This window comes from Lethenteron reissneri, unplaced genomic scaffold (assembly GCF_015708825.2).
Source record: "Lethenteron reissneri isolate LAM-NWPU_2019-01 unplaced genomic scaffold, ASM1570882v1 scaffold_1151, whole genome shotgun sequence".
NCBI classification, from domain to species: Eukaryota; Metazoa; Chordata; class Hyperoartia; order Petromyzontiformes; family Petromyzontidae; genus Lethenteron; species Lethenteron reissneri.
In genome coordinates this window covers 18,727-40,456 of record NW_026890840.1, presented here as the reverse complement: position 1 = coordinate 40,456, position 21,730 = coordinate 18,727, and the positions used below count along the sequence as shown (strand labels likewise).

The following is a 21,730-nucleotide window of genomic DNA, read 5'->3' as shown; positions in this document are numbered from 1 at the left end:
ATTAAGTTCGCACATTAATTCTCAGAGGCCCCATGTGATAGAGTGCGATCTCCAACTGTAATTATTCACTCCGTCTCTCTGGCATGTCGATGTATGTGCTATATGTGCTATATGAAGAATGGTTATTTCTGAAAAGTCACCTATATTGTTTTCCTTTACAGGTCGGTGTAGTTGACAAATGTGTTGATTTGCTGTGTAATTAAGTGATGGTGTTTCATCACTGGTTAGGCGATGGTGTCCAATAGGGTTGTTAAAAGTGGGGTTTATTTGCATTATTGGTAACCCCATGGAAAATAAACGGTTACCGGTTTGCCGCATAACATCAAAACGTCTGGACCAATAAACAAAAACGTTTACATATTTCCCCGAGTGTCTCCGTGTTCTGCTCGATGACGCTGTTTCTACATGAGCTCTTAGGGTGAGAATCCACATCTTCAGAGATAAGAATCCTTGCGCAGTTCACCAGCAATTGAAATGCCTGTCCTAAGGTGTGTTGAAGTTTGTCGATATCACGCATCTTTCAGTGAAAAGATTAGCAACGTGATATCGATATTTTTATGTTATTTGTACCATCTACATATTCTTGGTTCTTTCGGTAAAGTCACGTCGAAGGGAAATAATAAAATAATATTAATATAAAACAATAAAAATTCTCACGACGTTTGATATTTATATTATTTATTATATCCCTTCTACGTGACTTTGCAGGGATTCATATTCTTGGTTCTTTCGGTAGTCACGAAAGCTTTAAATCAATATTTGTACCATCTACGTTAACAATTGTTTCGTGCGATGGCAAACCGGTGTTTTTGTGCATTTCATGCGAAGTGCGTTCTGTTTAATCGGCAAGCTGAACAACCCGCAGAGTAATCTTTGTGCACAGCTTCAAGTTCCGCCGTCTGGCACGTGCCAGCCCTGGGCCACGACGCCGTTCGTCCGTCCTCACTCCGAGTCACTCGTGCCCTCTCCACACGCCGATCTGCGCACCCTGCGATCATAGCGACCTCTACCGATGCAACACAACAACGCAGTCGTCAATAACGCCGCCTGAAATAGGGTCAAATGCGTACAAAGGGCGACGTTTCGGCTAATTTGCCCTTCTGCATAGCACACCAAATACCTTATCTACCGACAGAGAATGGTGTTCTGTGCACAATGAGAGCGGGCGGCGGTGATGATGAAGACTGCTGCCGCTTCTTCTTGGTTCTTTCGGTAAAGTCACGTAGAAGATATGGGATTAGTCATTACTTGTGGAATACATAGGAGGTGGGCGGGGGGTTTCAAAGTCATAATATGCCCGTGCATTATGCCGCTGTTGACGATAATGCTTCTGCTTAAATATACGCTGCCAAGCTTGGTGGTGTTCATTCGGACGCTGTCTTTCCGACAGACCTGTTCTTCACCTGAGGACGGCTGCTTGCGTTGTGGCCGAAACGTCGTGAGAATTGTATTTTATTATGTTTTATTTTTATAATTTTATTATTTCCCTTCTACGTGACTTTACCGAAACCAAGAAGATGAATCCCTGCAGTCACGAAAGCTTTAAATCGAAAGATAATGCTTCTGTTGCTGCTGTTGTTTCTGCTGATGATGCCGATGGTTCCGCTGTTGTCGATGGTGCCGATGTCACTGCTGATGACGTGCCGTTGCTGCCACTGATGATGATCCTCCTGATGGCAATGCTGTTGCTACTCATGATGGCCATAACTCAATATACGTTAGTACCTCACACGCTCTGTGTCCCCCCCCCACCCCCCCACGTGCGTTATCTTCAAGTACGAATACAATGTTTTTCAACCATATTCAAATTGAGTTCATTCAGCACAAGCCTGCACGAGCCTTCCTATCGTTAGAACTATGGGATACCCTCCCATGCCACACTTAGTCAAATATTAACTTAAGATGTTTTTTGTTCATGTTTTTGTTTTTTGTTTGTTGCGGTTGCACCCGATCAAGAGCCGAATGGCTCACAGGGCTATACCTAATAAATGAACTTGAACCCGACATATCCGACAAATGGACTCCATCGTATTAATCAAATCCGAACTAAAGGCCTTTTTTATTCATCCCTGGCAGTGGTGCCAAATGAGTATATGCGCAGCAGTAAGCAGGCACGAGAAAACATCTAGGAAAATGCACAAACTCCGCAGAGAAATGGGCCCGACTTTAACTCACAGGTCCTTCGTGCTGTGGATCCACAGGCGTTTACCACGACGCCACACTGCCGTCCAACGTACTCAAATCCTTCTCTACCACACGGGTCATGAAACTCCATGAAAATATGCCAGAAGGCATCACGCTCTAAGCTGTTGGGGAACGTTTTCAGCGAGCATTGGCACACTTCCTGTTTTAACACTGTAAAGTTGAGAGACGAAGGTCCTATCAACAACATCGATCGTGTGGGGGAATGCGGGCTGGAAAAAAAAACTGCCAAACTGATCCGTCAAATTTGGTGGATTAACAGATGTTGAGTTTGATATTTGTGCTTTCCCGCATTCTCCGATTCCCACGGTTGGCTACGAAAGAAGTTCAACATACATACGTTGCATCATTAGCCGAGTTAATAATGCTCCAGGTTGGCTAACATTTATTTAAAGTGCTGGCCTCAACCTTACCAGGCGGTGGTGGGAACGTGCCTCATGACACCAGTAGCAGGTGGTATCTGATGCCTTCTCGAGCCTCAACTTGGTTTCATTCTCCAATAGATCTTATCCCAACAGAATATAAGGCTAAATGAGGACTATTTGTGCATGTCAGCGTTAATCCATATCTAGTGTATAAACATTAGTGTGTGTGTGTATTTGTACATGCACGTTCTCACCTGCTTAATGGAATAAACTTGACACGTGTACACGAGTCCACGTGTGATCCTGTACATTGTAACCGCATGTCTGTGTGCATGTGCGTTACGTATTCTGTCCATGCGTGTGAGAAGCGATAACATCGTGGTTATTGCTCAGCGCTATGAACCCAGCGATCAGAGTTCGATTCCTGCACACGGCCAAGATCAGTGATGAATATCTGAAATGGTCCTGGGGCTCCCCTAGGTCGACTCCGCCATAAAGAAGTACCTGGCGCAGTGTGCATGCATGAGCACTAGAGAGACAAAGACAGCCGAGTGTAGTGTAAGCCATACCAGCCTCATGTGCACCGTGTTGGCCTCGATAGGCATTCGCTGACAGCACTTGCTCCAACAGTCTGTTAAGGATATTTGCGTGATTGTGTATGTATGTGTAACGCCATGAACACACGGTGTACTTACCTGCACTAGCGGGCATACGTCAGTAGGGGGTGATATGTGGGCCACCGAGGTCCCCCAGACCCCAAGAGGGGGGCTGGGGGAATATTCTAGGATCCCCTGGAACACTCTGGAAGGGAGGCGTGGCCAGAGGCAGAGAGACCCGAGGAGGTGTATAAAAGCCGGACCCCTGAACGGGTTCGGCAGCCGTCCTCAAGCCGAAGACAGAAGACCGGGCTTAAAGTAGGACCCTGGGACCTCCAGACCCCTGTCCTTCTAAGGGCCGGAACTGAGTGGGACAGTGGTCGGACCCTGGTACCCCCAGACCCGACTTCCTTGTCAGGGCCGGGACTGAGTGGGCCAGTGGCCAGGACCCGAGGACCTTGGCTGGGTCGGTCAGGATAGCCTCCCTAGGGCCCCTAGCCGGAGGGCTGAGTGTAGAGTGGGTCACAGTGTCAGGAGGCACGATAGCCCTGGGCCATACCTCCCCAGGTAGCAGGTGTAGGGGGCCGTTGCCCTTCATAGTAGGGACCTTGCGTTGAGTAATTTGTTAAATAAACTGTTGCCTCAAGTACCGGCTCTCCCTCGTCTTTGGGCTCACTACATATGCACGCGTGTGTGCACACATGCACAAGTGCTCGGTCTTTGCTTTGGAAGCCATTGTCATGTTTATTTGTATGTTACATTCACAGCCTCGACTCAAACTCACAACAGTTTTAGTGGACGGCTCCTAACAAGGTCAAGTTAATGAGGTCATTGTAACGAGGTAGACGTTAATGAGATGATGTCTTGTTGGTGCTGTACGGTGGCACGGGGATGTCCGGACACTGCAACCACAACAAAAACCCCATCAACAACAGCCACTCCAATCAGAGCTACGAATCAACCACATCAACAACCGCAAAGCACGGCAACCACAACAGCATTCACGTCGACAACCACAGGCACAGCAAGAAACGTCATCAACTAGAAAAAGCAACCAAAATAATAACACTTGATCAACAACCACAACAACATAATTACCACAGTACCAACAATCAATCCTAGCAATCTCATCAACCACACTGATGGTGGTGACAGAGGTGACTGATGGTGGTGGTTGTAATATTTGTATTTGATGGTTGTAGTATTTAGATGTTATAGTATACTGGTCGTTGCACTGTGTGTATCTTGTAATGGTAATAGTCTGTGTAGTGGCGGTTGTACTCATGTCTCACCGCGAGTCTCAGTCCCATGTCAATGTCCGCAATCAAGTCTTCCGTCTCTTCGAGCCCCACGGATAGACGGATCAGCGCGTCCGAGATTCCCAGAGTTGCACGCACGTCATCGGGGACAGACGCGTGGGTCATGAGGGCCCTGCACAACAATGACAACAACTAAGCAACAGCCACATCCATGACTTATCAATAACGAAACAACAACTGCAGCATGAAGTAAATAACAATCACTCAGAGCAAGAATTACAACGATACAATCACCAAATAACTAAACAACAACCAAAAAAAATACACAATCACTACCATAAAAACAGCACAGCAATCGGACACAACTGAACAACCACAAACACAACCACAGACAAGAAAATAATGACGACAACTAATAAACAACAACAACCAAAGACAATTAAACAACAAAACACGCAACAAAAGCAACTTAACAAAAATACTCATAACGACCATAACTTAACAGCAATCACAGCCCCAAACAAGCAACAACCACACAACAGCGACCACGCAACCACTAAACAAGAACCACCACAACTACTAAACACACACAGAAGCACAGCAGGAGATTCCTAAGTCAATCTGTGCGGAACTTCGAGTGTTACCTGATCGCACATACACTTGGCCGACACGAGCCAAACTCTCGTGAACAGAATTGACTTAAACATCCCAGTTCAGGACGCTCATGCATAGAGATTCTTGAGACTCAGTGCCGAGATTTTCCGTGGTAAATAAGGACATTGTTATTGTAATGGTTGTCACTGCAGTGGCGTTGTGGCTGCTGTGCGGGTTGTTGCAGTTTGGTGTTTGTGTTGTGGTCGTGATTGATAACGATTGTAGTACTGGTTGCGTGGTGGTTATGGTAAATGTGGGAGTTGTTGTTATTGGTGTGGTTGTTGCACTCACGGGTGTTCTGCCAGGCTCTCGTATCCACCCAGACTCTCAGCCAGAGTGAATACCTGGGATACACGGGAACACACGGGTTGCACATGGCTACATCACACTGCAACAAAAGACTCATCATGTGTCCTGTCCTAAAGTCTCCCCATGCCTCCCTGTGTCGCTCCATATCTCCATTCACCTCTCCGTGCCTCCCCATGTCTTCGTGTCCCATCGTTTCCACAGTTCACCACATGTCTCCATGTCATCGTATCTGCCTCCCCTTGTCATATCTTCCCATCCCTTCCCATGTCACCAGTTATGCTTCTGTCACCTTTCACCTCTCCTGTGTCTCTCTTCACCTCCCGCAGAATCCACCTGTGTCTTCTTCTTCACCTCTCTTCACCTCTCCCCACATCTCTGCGTCTTTCCCAGTGTCTTCCACCAATTCCTGTTTCTTACCTTGAGGCTACTCAGGAATGTCTTCGACTCCTTCAGGCCCCCTCGATGTAGAACGTCACCATCCCCGAGGCACCGCTCGTCTGTTTCAGTGACACTTCGTACTGCGGGTGAGACGGGAGGCCTGGAGACACAAGGACAAACAGACACGGGGACGGCAGCCATTACTCAAGGGCGTATCCGCGCATCTCCTTCATAGCTCCTCGTGTCTCCTTCTCCCCACGGGTATCCGTGTCACCGATGTGCTCGCCTGTGTGTGCATATTCTTGTATGCGCATTTCCCTGCGGCTCTGTGTCCCTGCACTTTTGTGTACCCGGGTACATGACCCGTGTGTCCCTGTGTGTGTCCCCGTGTGGAGAGCGGTAGGGTAACGGTTAGCGCGCTGCGCTACGAACCTGGCGACCCAGGTTCGATTCCCGCTCACTGTCAACACCAGTGACGAATATCTGAACCGGTCATGGGCCTCCCCCTAGGTCGACTCAGCCTCAAATGAGTATACCTGGTGCGGTGTGTAAACATCGGCATGAGAAAGACAAAGGCGGTCGGGCGTAGTGTTGGCCACCCACCCTCTTGTGTACCGTTGCGGACTTCATAGGTGCTCGCTAACACCACTTGCCCCTGTTAAAGACTAAACGGAGGATCTTTGTCTTTGTCGTAGTGGATGTGCGCGTACCCGGGTATAGGACCCTGGTGACGCGGGGATCCTGCTCCAGGAAGATGGCGACCGCCTTTGCCGAGTGGAAATGCTGCTTCATGCGCACGGGCAGCGTCTTGAGCCCCCGAGACACGAGGAAGCAGTCAAAGGGGGACGGCACGGCACCCACAGCTGGAGATGCACGGGGGACAAGCAGACGCACACAGAGAGACATAGGAGATACTTGGTGAGACAACGGGGATACACGTCGAGATGTGGAGACACTCTTTGTGACGCGGATATAAATAGTGAGACACACAGGGAACACACACACACACACAAGGACACACGGTGAGGTTGGATACACATCTTAGGATAGGAACAGGGGAAACTCAGAGACATGGGGATGTGGAGATGTAAGGAAATGAAGAGAGGCGCAAACAAAAATACACGGGGATACATGGAAACACGCTGCGAGGACACACAGAATGCATGACGACATAGGGACATGAGAACACACAGACAAGGGGGAAGGACACTACTTCTACGGGTGGAGACATGGGGAGAGAAAGACGGAGAGACGTGGACAGAGACACAAGGAGACAGAAAGACATGGAGGCAGGGACACGAGGTGCTGCTCACGTACCATTCTGCAGAAACTTGAGTTTCTCAAACACATCGTCTCTATTGAGAGAGACGAGGCCCATCACCACATCACTGTGACCTGAACCACATCAACACCGGCGACATCAAAGTCAGACGCCATCAACATCACCACATGACCGTCATATCAACAACTTCTCCACGTCAGTGTGACGTCACCATGAACACCATCACCGCGCGCCAATGCAAGAGAGTGCAAGGTGGCATGGCTCTGTGGGATGTGCTGCTGCGTGCATTTCTCACCGTTCATGTACTTGGTGGCGGAAGTACATGCAGAGGTCAGCACCCAGCGACAGGGGGCGCTGCAGACACACAGAGACACGGGGACACGTCGCTGGGACACATGTGGGCAAAGGGACAGTGGCAAGTAGACACAGGAATACGTCACACATCAACACAAGGACACACAGAAAAGATAATGTGTACGGCACAGGTATGCGAAGAATTTAGGATATGAAGACAAATGTCACATGAACAGAGATGCAATTCACATGGGGCCACACAGACATGGAGCCAATGAGTGCTACAATGAGCCAAGGAGACATGGAGAGAAGAGATACAGAGACTTGGGGACACAATCACATACACAAAGTCCCAGGCAAAGGCAAATATATAATGAGAAATAAGCGTGGACACACAAAAGCACGGGCCACTTGGGCAAAGACAAAGACTTGAGGACAGACAGACATAGAGGCACGGAGCCCAGAGCGCCAGTCAGAGACACAGGGACACGGATGCACAATGATACGGACCAAGAAGGAGACACACCGACTTGAGGACACAGAGAGAAATATAGAAACACGTAGACGTGGGAACTCTGTGATGAGACATAAGCACACACCACCCTGACGTGTGGGGAGAGAGAAACGTGGAGATGGGAACACAAAAGACACAAGGAGACACAACACTGGGGAGACACAGACAGTCAGAGACACAGACACGGGGACAGAGGGACACAGACACTGGGGAGACACAGAGAGACAGACACGGGGACAAAGGGACACAGACACTGGGGAGACACAGAGAGACAGACACGGGGACAGAGGGACACAGACACTGGGGAGACACAGAGAGACAGACACGGGGACAGAGGGACACAGACACTGGGGAGACACAGAGAGACAGACACGGGGACAGAGGGACACAGACGCTGGGGACAAAGGGTCACAGACACTGGGGAGACACAGAGAGACGGGGACACACACTCACCTGGAAGTAGGCCGACATGAAGGTGTTGTCAACGACGAGGAGGATGTCACCCTTGGCATGGACGACATCAGCGCAGGCACGGATGTCGAGCACCTTGAGCAAGGGGTTGGTGGGGCTCTCCACCCATACCATCTACACACAAAGACAAAGATCCTCCCATTAGTCTTAACAGACTTGAGGTGGGCAGCTGCTGTTAGCGAGCACCTATGAAGCCGGCGAGGCACACGAGGGGGTAAAATGGTCAGCACCACGCCCGAACGGCCTTGTCGCCCCAATGCTGATTTCTACACATCGCACCAGGTACTCATTTAGCCCAGGACTGGTTCAACTATTCATGACCAATGTTGGCTGCCAGCGGGAATCGAACTTGGGTGGTCGGGTTCGTAGAGCAGTGCGCGAACCAATACACTACTGCTCCTACCAATACACACACAGCACATTGAGTAAGGGGTTAATGGGGCTACATATACACCTGCTCACACAGACACTCGCCCACACACGCTCATCCACACACCTGCTCACTCGCACACCTGATCACCCACACTGGCTCATACACCTGTACACTGTGTGCGCTCACATACCCGTGTATTGGGTTTGATCGCCGCCTCCAAGCCGTGAGGTCAGAGCAGTCGACAAAAGACACTTGGATGCCCAGGTTAGCGGCAACTTGCCTGTAATACCTGTTCGTACCTGTGCCGCACGATACACACAGATACATAGACACAACAACACACAAAAGACAAAACACAGACGCACACACATACACACTTGCATATGCAAACACACAGATACAGACACATACATAGACACACAAGTATCCACTTGCACACACAGGCACATGCAGTATAAAACAAAGACAAAACAAAGATAAAGAGCCACATAAATAGCCTTGAGCAGATTACTTGGGCAAGTGCTCTTCGCGATCACCTACGAAGGTCCGCACAGCACACGAGGGAGGGTCTCGTCGGCACAACACCCAGCCGCCTTTGTCTCCCCAGTGCTAATCTTAAGGTTGAGTTGACCTACCTAAGGCCCAGGACTGGTTCAGATATTTGCCACCACAGTTAACCGTGGTGAGGTTTGTAGCGCAATGTGTGAACCCCCCACACAACTCATCCACAAACACACACACAGACACACACACAGACACACACACAATAGTGACAAAGAGAAAAATCCCCCATATAGCCTGAACAGACTGTTGGGGCAAGTGCTGTTAGCGAGCACCTATGAAGGCCGGCACGGCATACAATGGGCCAAGAACAATACAGACACATGCATAGATATATACTCACTCACACACACAACACAGGTGAGATCACAGCCCCGTGTGTACAGGTGAGTGAAGAAATCTATCCAGCTTCAATGAGAACCCTGTGCTTACGTGGAGTCATTTGAAATGCGAGGTGCTGATGAGGAGGAAGTGGAGAGGTGGTGATTGTGATGAGTAAGGAGATGATGGGGAAGTGTGAGGTGATGGAAATTGGGAAGTGGTGGTGAGGAGGATGAGATATGAAAAACATGAGATTACGGTTATGGTCAGGTGGAGATGATGGGTTATCAAGGTGGCGGATGATGAGATGGTAATGATGATGATGATGAGGAAGTGATGGTTATGAGGAGGAGGTGATGATCGTGATGAGTCGGCGTCAGCGATCAAGAGGCTTTGGCGAGGTGTGGCGAGGGTCCCAACCTCCGTAAACGTCGTCCATGCAGATGACGCCGTCGCCGGCCTTGAGGAGGTGAGTGACTGTCACGGTCGCGGCGAGGCCCGATGAGAACGCCATAGCTGAGACGCACACAAGGAGACACAGAGGAGACACGCACACATGTACACACAGGGACACTCACAGGCACATACAACGGCAACGATCCCCCTTATAGCCTTAACAGACATTTGTAGAAAGTGCTGTTAGTGAGCAACTATGAAGGCCAATACGGTACACGAGGGGGTGGGTGACCAGCACAACACCCGACTGCCTTTGGCTCCCCAGTGGCGATGTTTACACACCGTAACCAGGTACTCATTTGAGACTGAGTCGACCTAGGGCAGGCCCAGGGCCAGTTCAGATAATTGTCACTGGTGTTGGCCGTGAACGGAAATCGAACCTGGGACACTGGACATATTAATTATGCATCGAATATACATTAGATAATTATATTACTGACTATGAATATTCATTAATGAGGTTCTTGCCATATTTGGCGCCATCCAGGGTGGCCACGGCCTTCTCCAGGCAGTTCCTGGTGGGATTCCCACTCCTGCTGTACTCAAAACCCTGGAAACACACACGTACACACACACACATAGACAATGTTTATATACATATGTAAGGATGTCCCGTGTAGCCTTACAGATTGTTGGGGCAAGTTCCGTTAGCGAGTACCTCATATAAGGCTTAAGTGATGCACGAGGGGGTGGTGATGCCAGGACGACACACTCGCCACTCAATTGACCCCGAGTCGATCTAGCGCAGTGTATGAACCACACACAAAGACAAAAATCCCCCTTATCGCCTGAATTGACTTTTTGGCAAGTGCTGTTTTGAGCACCTATGAAGGCCGACACGGTACACGATGGGGTGTGTGACCAGTACCATGCCCGACGGCCTTTGTCTGCCCAATGGCAATGTTTCCACACCACTGAAGGTACTCATGTGAGGCCGAGTCGACCTAGGGGAGGCTCAGGACCGGTTTAGATAATCGTCACTGGTGTTGTCTGTAAGCAATCGAAATCGGGTCGCCAGTGCAGTGTGCTAACCACTACATTACTGCTCCCCACACACACATATACACACCATCATTATTATTATTACAAAGGCGGGCCCCGTCAGAGCCAGTAAGGCATTCTCTGCTGGCCTAGAGATTGTCAGAATCAGAAAATAATATTTTTTTAATTTTGTATATATTTTCATTAATGCTATATGTATTTTACAAAGTTCGTTCACATCAGTCTATTAACGTCATTTCATTGCTACTCTCTCCCTCAGTTGTGCTGCTTCCAGTGCAGCTCATAAATTAGAGGTTTTATCCAATCAGATGTTCCACCTGTGCTGTCTCCGGGTGAAAAATCTACCCTGAGGCCTTCAAGATTTCTAGTGAATCCCCTCTGCTGTTGAAGCAAATGGGGACGATGTTGTTGATTGCCATGTCTTTAACCAATCAGATGTCGAGTTTGCCGTGTTGGGTGTATTCTTTAACCAATCCGATGTCGAGTTTGCCGTGTTGGGCGTGTTCTTGGCACGCCGGAGCCCTCTAGCTGGCCTAGCCGCCTACGTCAGCATTTTTGGTGTGGCATGATCGGAGAGCCAGTTAGCTAACTGAAGTAAAATTAGCTAGCACGTAACGTAGCATCATCTAAGACTTATTTAAACTTTATTTTGTGACGTTTAGATTTTTAGATGTAGTGCTTTAGATTTTATTTTGTGGGGAAGCCTGTTGAATCCTGATTGTGTTGTGTTTTACGGCATTTTTGCTTGCTTGGTGGTCGTATGAGTAAATGTGACTGGTTATTGTGTTTGTTCTTGTTCCTTTAGTAATGACATTGATTTGGGCTATGCGATGTATATTTGTGATGCAGCATCCTGTCATACTGCGTAATAGTGGTACATCCTTGATGGTTTCAGTCACCATGTATTCATGTCTCTGCAATTAGTGTATTTTAACTCCCATAGGTGTTGAGCCTCGTGTTAAATTACTTTATTCCACTCGATAAAGGTTACTGTCACTGTGAATATGGGATGGTTACGTCGAATGACAACAGCCTATAGCCCTAGTGTCATGGTGAGGTTATTCGAAGGCAGTTTAATTGCGGGAGGATAGAACTGAAGGCCGAGGTGTAAAATACACGGACCGTCACTGCACACCAACACTAATTATACACAAATACACACACACAACCTACTGCTTCTGTACGGGCGGTAACATGGCCTAGTGATAGCGTGTTCACTGCTTGTTGCAAGAGTAGGTAATTGTCTGCTGGCGACAGGGTCCAAATTCGAAAATTACTAAATTGAGTATATACATAGCAATCATATCGTCTCCTACTGGCAGATTGAATACCCAAGTCACTCTTGCAAATGAAACCATGCTGGCCTCTTGAATTCTCACCTGGTTAATCAAGATAACGTGAAACGTGTACCCGCACATATGTAATGACGGATTTCGCCACGTGACCCTGTCTCCTCCCTCACACCACGTGCCTTCGAACCTTCCAGATCTCGCCTCGCCATCGCGCCCTGCTGGCTCCGCCCCTAGGTTCCGCCCCCACTCACCTCGCTTCCGATTGGACCCGAGGTGAGCGGGGACCTTAACATACGCCCACATACTGGCTCCGCCCCCCAATACCCCGGCCCATGTGATTGGCCCAAAGGCCAGCAGCGAACCCCGCTTGCGCTCGCATTACACATATACAAATTATGCAAACACTACTGACCATTGGGAAAAGTTAAGTGAGCTTGGCCAGGATACCTGACTTGGAAGAAATGATGGCCGTCGGTTGAGACTAATGATGATGACTTTGCTACTCAAAGGTCGAAACACACCCGAGAGGATGCCCACCACGGAGGTAGAACCATGAAGTCGGCTTGTGTGCATGAGCATTGCAAGACTGTGAGATGACAATGATGACATGTCTCGGACTGTGTTCGTGAACATAAGGCAAATCTGAAACATGGTAGGACCAATACCTCGGCCGTGGCTGATCATTGTTTTAATGCGGTGAGCTCAAATTTTTTTTTCTCTAAGACGATGGTACTTTGCAAACCCACTGGCTATCAACAAAGATTCGTTCATGAAGCCATCCATATATATAGACACAGACACCATTTCAACCGAGAAGTTGGGTACAAACTGAGCAATCATTGGAAGGACGTTATTAACCAGTTTAAGTCTGAACTGGCTGTGATGTTCCCATCCTACCACCTTCTGATGTTAGTTGTTAATTTCAGCTCTCGGATTTTTTTACATTAACAGATTACATTTCTGAATAACACAGCTACCTCGCGCGCCATCCTCGAAGCTGCTGCTGCTTCACGATCTTCCATTAACATGCTAATCTCTCACATTAACATGCTAATCTCTCACATTAACATGCTAATCTCTCACATTAACATGCTAATCTCTCACATTAACATAGCCACCTTGGCACACTCGCCATGGAGGACGCTCAGCGATCTTGCATTGACATGCTAATTTTTATATTCTGACATGCAAATTTTTATATTCTGACATGCTAATTTTTTTATTCTTTGGGTCTTTCGGTAAAGCCCTTTCATTGGTGGAGAGCCCACCACCGCCGCGGTCGCTGCCCACCACTTGCATTGGCACTGGCTGCTGACATTTGGGCTACGTCCATTTCAAACCTTTATAAGCAGTTTGTCTTTAGAAGCTAACCCCCTTTTCCTGATGACGACCGCTTGTGTTGCGATCGAAACGTCGTAGTTTTTTGTTATTTTCTTTGAACCTATCTATATGACTTTACCAAAAGACCCAAAGAATATGAATTCCTGCAGTCACGAAAGCTTTAAGTCAAGATTTAATGATGATGACTTTGGGAGGTCTTCATCCAGCAGTGGACATATTATGATTGGTGATAAAATGCACACACACACTGGGGGGGGGGGGGAAACCATCTGTACACAATGTGGGATTGTATGCCTGGTCATCGGGGCTTTGGACTATAGTGTACAACAGGAGGGAAAGCAAATCTCTCTTGAAAGAGGATCAAGGGAGCTTAACGTTCATGATGAGCAAATAATGGACTGAACAATGGCATCTTTGTTTGGGCACTCAACTGGTGCCAACAAAATAAACCCATTGCCACGCCATTGGTTGTTGAGCCATTAGTTGAGTGAGCACACTTGGATGATTGGAGACCTATCCTGATTGGGCGAGTCCTGGTTGGGCGAGTCCCGATATAAATGCAGAGCCAGGCCAGAGTGAGACGGCCGCGGGTTCAGCACCATGGACAGAGGTGACAGTGTCATGACAGAGGAGAAGCATTTGCTTGCTACTCTTGAGAAAGGCTTTGACATGCTTTGTCGTTGTTTAGCATCATTACGACGAACAGAGGCAGGTGCAGCATTTTGAGTTTGTGGTGTCTCATGCTGGAGCTATACAAGCCGATGCCCCCCCCCCTCCCCCATCACTGGCTGGGCTTGCGTTGTGCATTCGTGTGTATATGTACATCTCTATCTTGAATGTGCTGCTGGATGAGGGCCTCTCCATTACACGTGGGTCGTGGGGAGTATTTGGCCATACTTCATGCTGGTCTGTGTGGGTTGGTGAAGATGGGCATCATAGAAATAGGAGAAGTATAGCACAACAATGGACGTTTCTGCATTTCCCTCTGCTGTTCTTATATGCGGTATCATATAACATGTTGCTTTGGGTGATTTAGTCATAGGCAGTGGTACACGTAGGCTATATTTTGGTATATGTTGAGTGGAGGGGTAGTGCAGTGGTTAGCGCACTGCAGCTTGAACTTAGCGAGCAATTTCTGAAATGCCCTGGCCCCCCACCCCTTCGCTGATCAGCGTGGCAAAGTATGGTCAACCAACCCCCATGATGACACGGCATGGGGAGGACTTCAACCAGCAAGAAGACTGTAGCCTGTAAATTTTATTGTAGCCTGTAAACATTTTAAAATGGTGATACATAATTAATTGCCAAAATAAACTGGCAAAGGACAGGGCATTACAGGGACCTTGAGGCTCTTAGTCCACAGTGGAAGCATTCAGTGGCGAGCACCTCTGAAAGGCGAGGGGCCAAACGGTCGCCTGTAGTTCAGAACTGTGTGTATACGAGTTGTGACAGCTGTATGCATTGGCTCAGCTCTGCGAGTGGCTGTGTGGTGCCAAATTTCACTGCCAAGCTTGAGACATAGATGGCATTGTGACGCACGCACACGCACGTATCATGTACGTACATAATACATACACGGATTGTAAACACAACCCACTCCTGCTGTACTCGCAGCCCTGCTTTCGTACATACACACACACATATACAAACACTACTCACTTATGCATGGGACCTTTCTTGCCAGTATCTAAGTATAAGAATAGGTTTTACTTTTTCATTGCCAAAAAGGATAACACCTATTTTTATACTACTCACTTAACTACGAGAGCTGGCCAGGATATTGCTAAAAGGATGATGGCCGGCGGTAGAGGCTAATGATGGAATGGCAGGCAAAGGTGGAACATGCCGGATAACACGTTCACCGTGGAGATGGAGCGATGAAATTAGCTTGTGTGCAGGAGTTAGACGCCAGTCATTCTGCCAGGCTTAGGACATGGATGGCGCTGTGGCACGCATATTACTCATACATGCATATGCAGTACATAGACACACTACTGCTGTAATCACTGCCTTGCATTCGCATGTATACATTTTCACAACCCTTTGTCAATCCACTGCTGGGTGAAAGTCTCCCCACACCATGTTCGTCACAGTGGTTGTTTAACCATACTTCACAATGCTGGTCAGTGTGGATTTGTGAAGAAGGCACCCAGGATAATTGCTGATGCCACTCCACTGATGTTCGCCCTGGCTAGAAATAAAGCTCGTGCAAGCAGCTTCGTAACGCAGTGCTCAAACCACTTGTTCAGCATTCCCTATACACATAAACACTCGTGAAATACGATAATACGCTATAATTGTACACATAATAAAGTAAAAACATATAAAAGACGCCGCATATGCGGCACGTATGCACAAGAACACATTCATAACTTAATTACACAAACTCAAAATAGAATAATAATGCAAACACCCAATGTCACAAGATGTACTCGTCCACCTTGCATAATTGCAGTAAATAATTACCTATTCATAACCACACAAAACAGACCAATTATAGTGGAAACACCCACACACAATTTTATCAAGAAAAACTCGCTCCGTACGCCTGCCCGCTTAGCACTGGCATAACTGAGAAAAGGCCAACACCCAGAGAAAGAGCAGTTCCATGAATTTGGACACAAATTTGGAACACTTTGAAACAGATGCGAGTAATCATCGGTATAATCACGAAGTGGCGTAGCGTGTTGACCAATTAGGACTGTGATTCAGAGAGAAATAATTTGTCTACCTTTTTTGATGAAGGGATAAATACTCATCTAATGCCGCGGTTTCAGAATTACCAAAACTGACCGTTTCACGATCCACACTGGAATGGTGCATTCAATTTCGCGTACGTTTTTAAAAAACTATTAATATATCCCATAAATAAACTATAATTCCTAAAACTATAGTTAATTACCTTCAGAATTGTTTTCAATATGGATAATTAGGGTGATTTTGAAGCTACGAGATTGCCTAATTCGTGGAACTGCCCATGAAATAAATAATAGGCTAGAAAACACTGCATTTTAATGGTGAGGGTCCAAGCATCTGAAACTATAAAGATATAACAATATTTTGCATATGATGTAAGATTCCCAAGAACAGTGTTACTCGGAAACCCGGCAGTACAAACAGATGTTCACACAGAAAAACACGCATACAGATGAACGAATGCACACACAAACACGCACTAAAAATCCAAAAGGATAAATAGTCCCAAGTTGATGCGCACTTTACTGCAACTGTTATGATTATTTATATGGATAGTGTCATGCATAAAGAGTGGCCCGACCTCTCCGAGTGCTGCTAGTGAAGCAGAACCAGTACAATTCTTCTTCTTTCTTTCGTATGGCTGATGTTGATGGAGAGCAAAAACTACAATTTCACATGCAGGCGGTCAAGTCGGACAACCCGTCAGGAGCAGCTGAGTGTATACACTGTGTTCTTTTAATAATTAATGTCCATGAATAAAACACAGAAAAGCACAGTCACTGTGAGCATTTTATTAACATGATCAGATTAAGCATTTGGAAACTACCCACCCCCTCAACAGCAAACGCTATCATCTATTGCTGACGGAGCAAAACCACTGAGATTGGCTGTGATACCAGGAGTTCAACTCGGGGGCCCACATGCGGGGGGGGCTGTACCATTTTCCTGAGGCCACGGTTACACAGTGACAAAGTCCTGTGTGTGGGGGAGGCATCCAGTCACAAGAGCTGCGTGTGTGGGGAGAGATTGGATCAGTGGCGCATTGGGTTATCGCACTGCACTACGAATCCAGCGAGCCGAGTTGAGATTCCCTGCCACAGATAACATCAATGGTAAGTGGAATGAGAAGCTTCTTTGGCCTCCCCTAGGTCGACTCAGCCTTAAATGAGTACCTGGTGGTGTGTGTAAACATCACCATTGGGAAAACAAAGTTGTGCTTACCACGCTATTCTCTCAAGAGCCGAATGGCTCACAGGGCTATACCATGAAATAAAACTCTCATTATTTGTGCCAGTTGTTAACCAATGCTTGGTAACCAACTTTACCCCAACAGACTCATTATTGAACAGTTTGCCCGTTACTCATCATTAAGCAATAGGTAACTATTCATACGTGAATTTAAAACTTTTCATCAAGATTAAAAAAATATATATTATTCTTATTAAGCCGCATGATGTATGGTGCATTTCCTGTTCAATATCTCGCAGGCCTATTAATTTACAATGAAAAGGGGCTATTGAACAAAACGTCGCCGATTATATAATTTTCCTTTTGAGGCAGTGTTATTGTCGAACGTGTTGAATTTGTTTTGTTATTTATACAATACGGATATGTTGGGATTTTTGTTGTTTAGCGTAGGTGACGAGGTAAGTGTTTACGAGACAAAACAGCTGTGTGGTTGGAGGGCTATGTGTGGGTGTGTGTTTGTGTGTGCACTCTGAATGGATGATTTTGTGGGAGGATGTGTGCATAAGTGTATGGGTGGGTTTAGGTCAGGGGTCAGTAAGCAAAATAACAAGAAGAGACCTTTTTTTCCAAATTCGGTAAAATAAAAAAACCCTCAATATTTCAAGAGCCGCGATGCAAGTCCTAAAAACGAGACGGAGGCTCTTAATAAATAACATCACGAAGCAACCCCTAAAGAGACGCAGATTGCCTACCCCTGGTGTAGGTGAATGGGTGAGTGAATGGGTGACTGTGTGCGAGTACTGCGAATTGAGGATTGTGTGGATGTGTCCATGAGTGCGTGGGTGTCCGTGTCCGTGTGTGGTTTCATGGGCGCGTCTGTGGCTGAATAAGCGAGGCTGTGTGGATGATCACATGTGGATGTGTGTAGCTAAATGGGTGTTTGTGTAAATGTGTACATGGGTGAGTGGATGATTGAGAAGGTTGAATAGGTGAGTTTGTGTTGTAAATGGCTGATTATGTGGTTGAATATTTGAATGAGTGGCTGTGTCGGTGGGAGAGTGTATACATAGCACATGTGTGTGTAGATGTGTGTACATGTTTCGTTTGGGGAGAAGTAGTGCAGACAAACTTGAGATGCCGTCAAAATTAAACACTTTACAAATCCATTCGGTGTGAGTCAACTCCCACATCAATTCGATGCCATGTCAGTCATGATTATCAGTCATTCATTAAAATAGCTGTCTTTTTTGTATTGTTTCGTGTGTTTTTCTACTTTGTACAGGTTTATTCAGGCTTCTTAAGCGTAAACAAAACTTTGGCATATCATTTGCACAAATAGTAAATAATCAAGTCTCACAAACATGATACTAATCGTGTAAGAATCGATGTTGACTAATGAATGGGTGGATCGTTACATTAGGTACTGTATACATACATGTGTTGCATCATCAGGGCTCTCTTCCCCAGCAGAGGGGCAGAATTCAAACACGTGGCATTATTCCCACTAAGGTCAGAGCCAATATTAAACATGTTACATGACAGGGGTGACAATTTGATTAAACATTTCGGATCTTTTTTTCTTTCAGTACTTATAAAGATGATGTCACACGACTCAACGGCTTTCGGTGGGGAAAGCACGGATGTTATTTCACGAAATGATCTCACGTCGCATGATATTGCATTTTAGAATCAATGAAAAAAAACAATTCAGATTTTTCCAGGCGAGTTCCAAAATCGTAAACACATCCCTACACTATTCCCACTTGCTTAGGGAAATATACAGTATTCACACTTACTGGTAGTGTAATACGAAACAAATAATTCATTATCCACGCTTACTGGGGGGCATATCACGTCGAGGTCTGCTGATGAGACTCAAGGAGAAGTGAAAACCACTCCATAGTTTGCTGCTGAAACGAATCCTACCGGGAATGTTTTGCAGATGAGACAGTCCCTTGTGTAATATATCACATCCAACACACAGTAAGCATACACACCTGGCACAAACTCTCACAAATTCTGGTTACGTAACGATGCATGGATTTATGAATTAAACTGGATTCCTAAGCTACATTTTTTCGTATGGCATTTGTAAAGCAACCGACCGAGGAACTGTGTACTATGTTGAATGGGGAAAGCCATTTGGTGGCATCTGGGCTCACCAGATGGATGACATTTCTACCTCCTGCAAAGTGTTGTGTTGGGTAATGATTGGCAATACGAGTGCTGTTTCTTTACACTTCACCGGTCACAATCACATTCCCTAATTCACCCCCCACCCCCGTTGTGGAGGTAAGCTGCTTTTGGCCGAACACAGACGAATACTCAAGTACCCAGATGCTTAATGTAGATAAATACAGAGGAGAGCTGGTGACACTGATGTCTGCCCCTAGTGGACATCTGCGAAAAAGTGCTTTATAGTTCATCGGATTCCTCCAGAATAAATATTTAGGTTCTGAGTTTGTGGTCCTTCCCCACCACCTCCGATTAGTAAGGTTGGCAATGTACGGTGCGAAATAATGTCAACATATCAATAAAGAACTGTATTGTATTACAGATGTTGCTGCACTGCCCTCTATCCACCAACACAACTTCAATATCAGATGTTTATAAAAGTGCTTGGTTGGGGGTTTTTTCTCATCACATGGATTCATAGGAAAGTAACTACGTGTTTAAAAGTCCCTAACTTGGGTACCCCGGGTGATCCATTGAATGATTTAAGTACCAGATGCCAGAGTACACGATGATCACCCAGGTAGACAAGTGTTTGATGATCAGACAGATGAACAAGTATCCGATGACAACCCATGTGAAAAAGTGTCCAATGATCACCCAGATGTTCCAATTCCTGACAATGAAACAGATGTTTCAAGTGCCCGGATGTGGGCGTCTCCCAGAGGTACGCCCCTCCCCCCAGCGACTGTCGCCCCGCCCCTTCACCCCCGCGCGCCCCGCCCCTCACCGCGTGCTCCCCGGGCCCCCGTTGCTTGAACGTGGTTGCCATGGAGATGGGCGGCACCACGGCCATGGAGTTCCATTGCTCGGGCTCTTGCCCCGCGTGCACCGCATCCGTGGCGAAGTGTGGGAAGGGCGGCAGGAAGGCATCCTCTCCCGCCATCGTCGCGTGCCTGCAGGCAGAGAGAGAGAGCCGCGCCGGGCAACGAAGCTCGAGGGCGACAAGAGGAAGGGGTGAATGAGAGAGATGACCGCGGTTATAAACACCAAGACGCGCGCCCATTGGCTGACACACCCCCTTAGGGGCGGGGCTTGGCGGGTGACGTCACTGGAGAGGGCGGGGGGGGGGCGTGAGGGATAGGGTCACAGTGAGGCAGGGTCAAAAGTTGGTGATGAGTTGGCAGATTTGAACACAAACACAACCCCGAAGTCCAACCCAGATGCTGGCCGTGACCCCCAGCCTTGATAATCTACACCATAAAACACTACTCCAGCGAATTATGATGACCCTATGTTCACTAACAGATATAAATCTTGACTTAACGCTCACCCCAACTCTCACCAATAATATGAACACGAAGCTTTTTTTCGAACCAATAATGTTTAAGCTAACCATAAATAACCAATAATGCTAGCACTAACCCTAACACTGCCATATTAACTCTAAGCTGAACTCCAAAGCATGTTAACTCTAACCCGTAAACTAATCCCTAACATACTCTTAGTTCTTTCGGTAAAGTCACGTAGGTAAAAAATGAAATGAAAATAAAACAATAATAATTATATATAATAATTAATTTTAATTTCATTTTTTACCTACGTGACTTTACCGAAATAACTAAGAGTGTGAATCCTTGCTGTCACGAAAGCTTCAAATCTAGAATTAATCCCTAACACCCAACTCTATCCCTCTGACTTTGGATCAACTTTGAGCTAACATTATGACTTGTGATTCAGTCCAAGAGTACTAAACCCATTCTCTCTCTTGGAAAGAAATTTGACATGTTTGCAGTACATATTATACATTTCTCTATTCACACAAGCCCATTTAAAACCCAAATTAAGGAATGTTAGCTGATGAGATTAAAACACCAGAGGGTGGTCCAGATGTCGTGACCTCCAATTCATTGACCCCTAACATGTTTTTCCTTTGCGCATTCATTTTTGTTTCAAATAAACCTTACTTTAAAAATATTTAACTTTTAGATAATTAAATGGGG

General features: G+C 46.7%; 1 protein-coding gene across 1 annotated transcript; it reads right to left on the bottom strand.

Moving 5' to 3' along the window:
• Positions 1-3,943: 3,943 nt before the first annotated feature.
• Positions 3,944-20,756, bottom strand: LOC133361634 (cystathionine gamma-lyase-like). The gene is given in 15 exon segments (XM_061580609.1): positions 3,944-4,065; positions 4,456-4,594; positions 5,368-5,420; positions 5,803-5,840; positions 5,843-5,923; positions 6,474-6,626; positions 7,081-7,158; positions 7,341-7,362; positions 7,364-7,399; positions 8,307-8,438; positions 8,888-8,919; positions 8,922-8,996; positions 10,000-10,095; positions 10,504-10,585; positions 20,518-20,756. Coding segments are annotated over 15 exon segments (1,227 nt in total). The 5' UTR covers positions 20,674-20,756; the 3' UTR covers positions 3,944-4,011.
• Between the last annotated feature and the right edge of the window lie 974 nt (positions 20,757-21,730).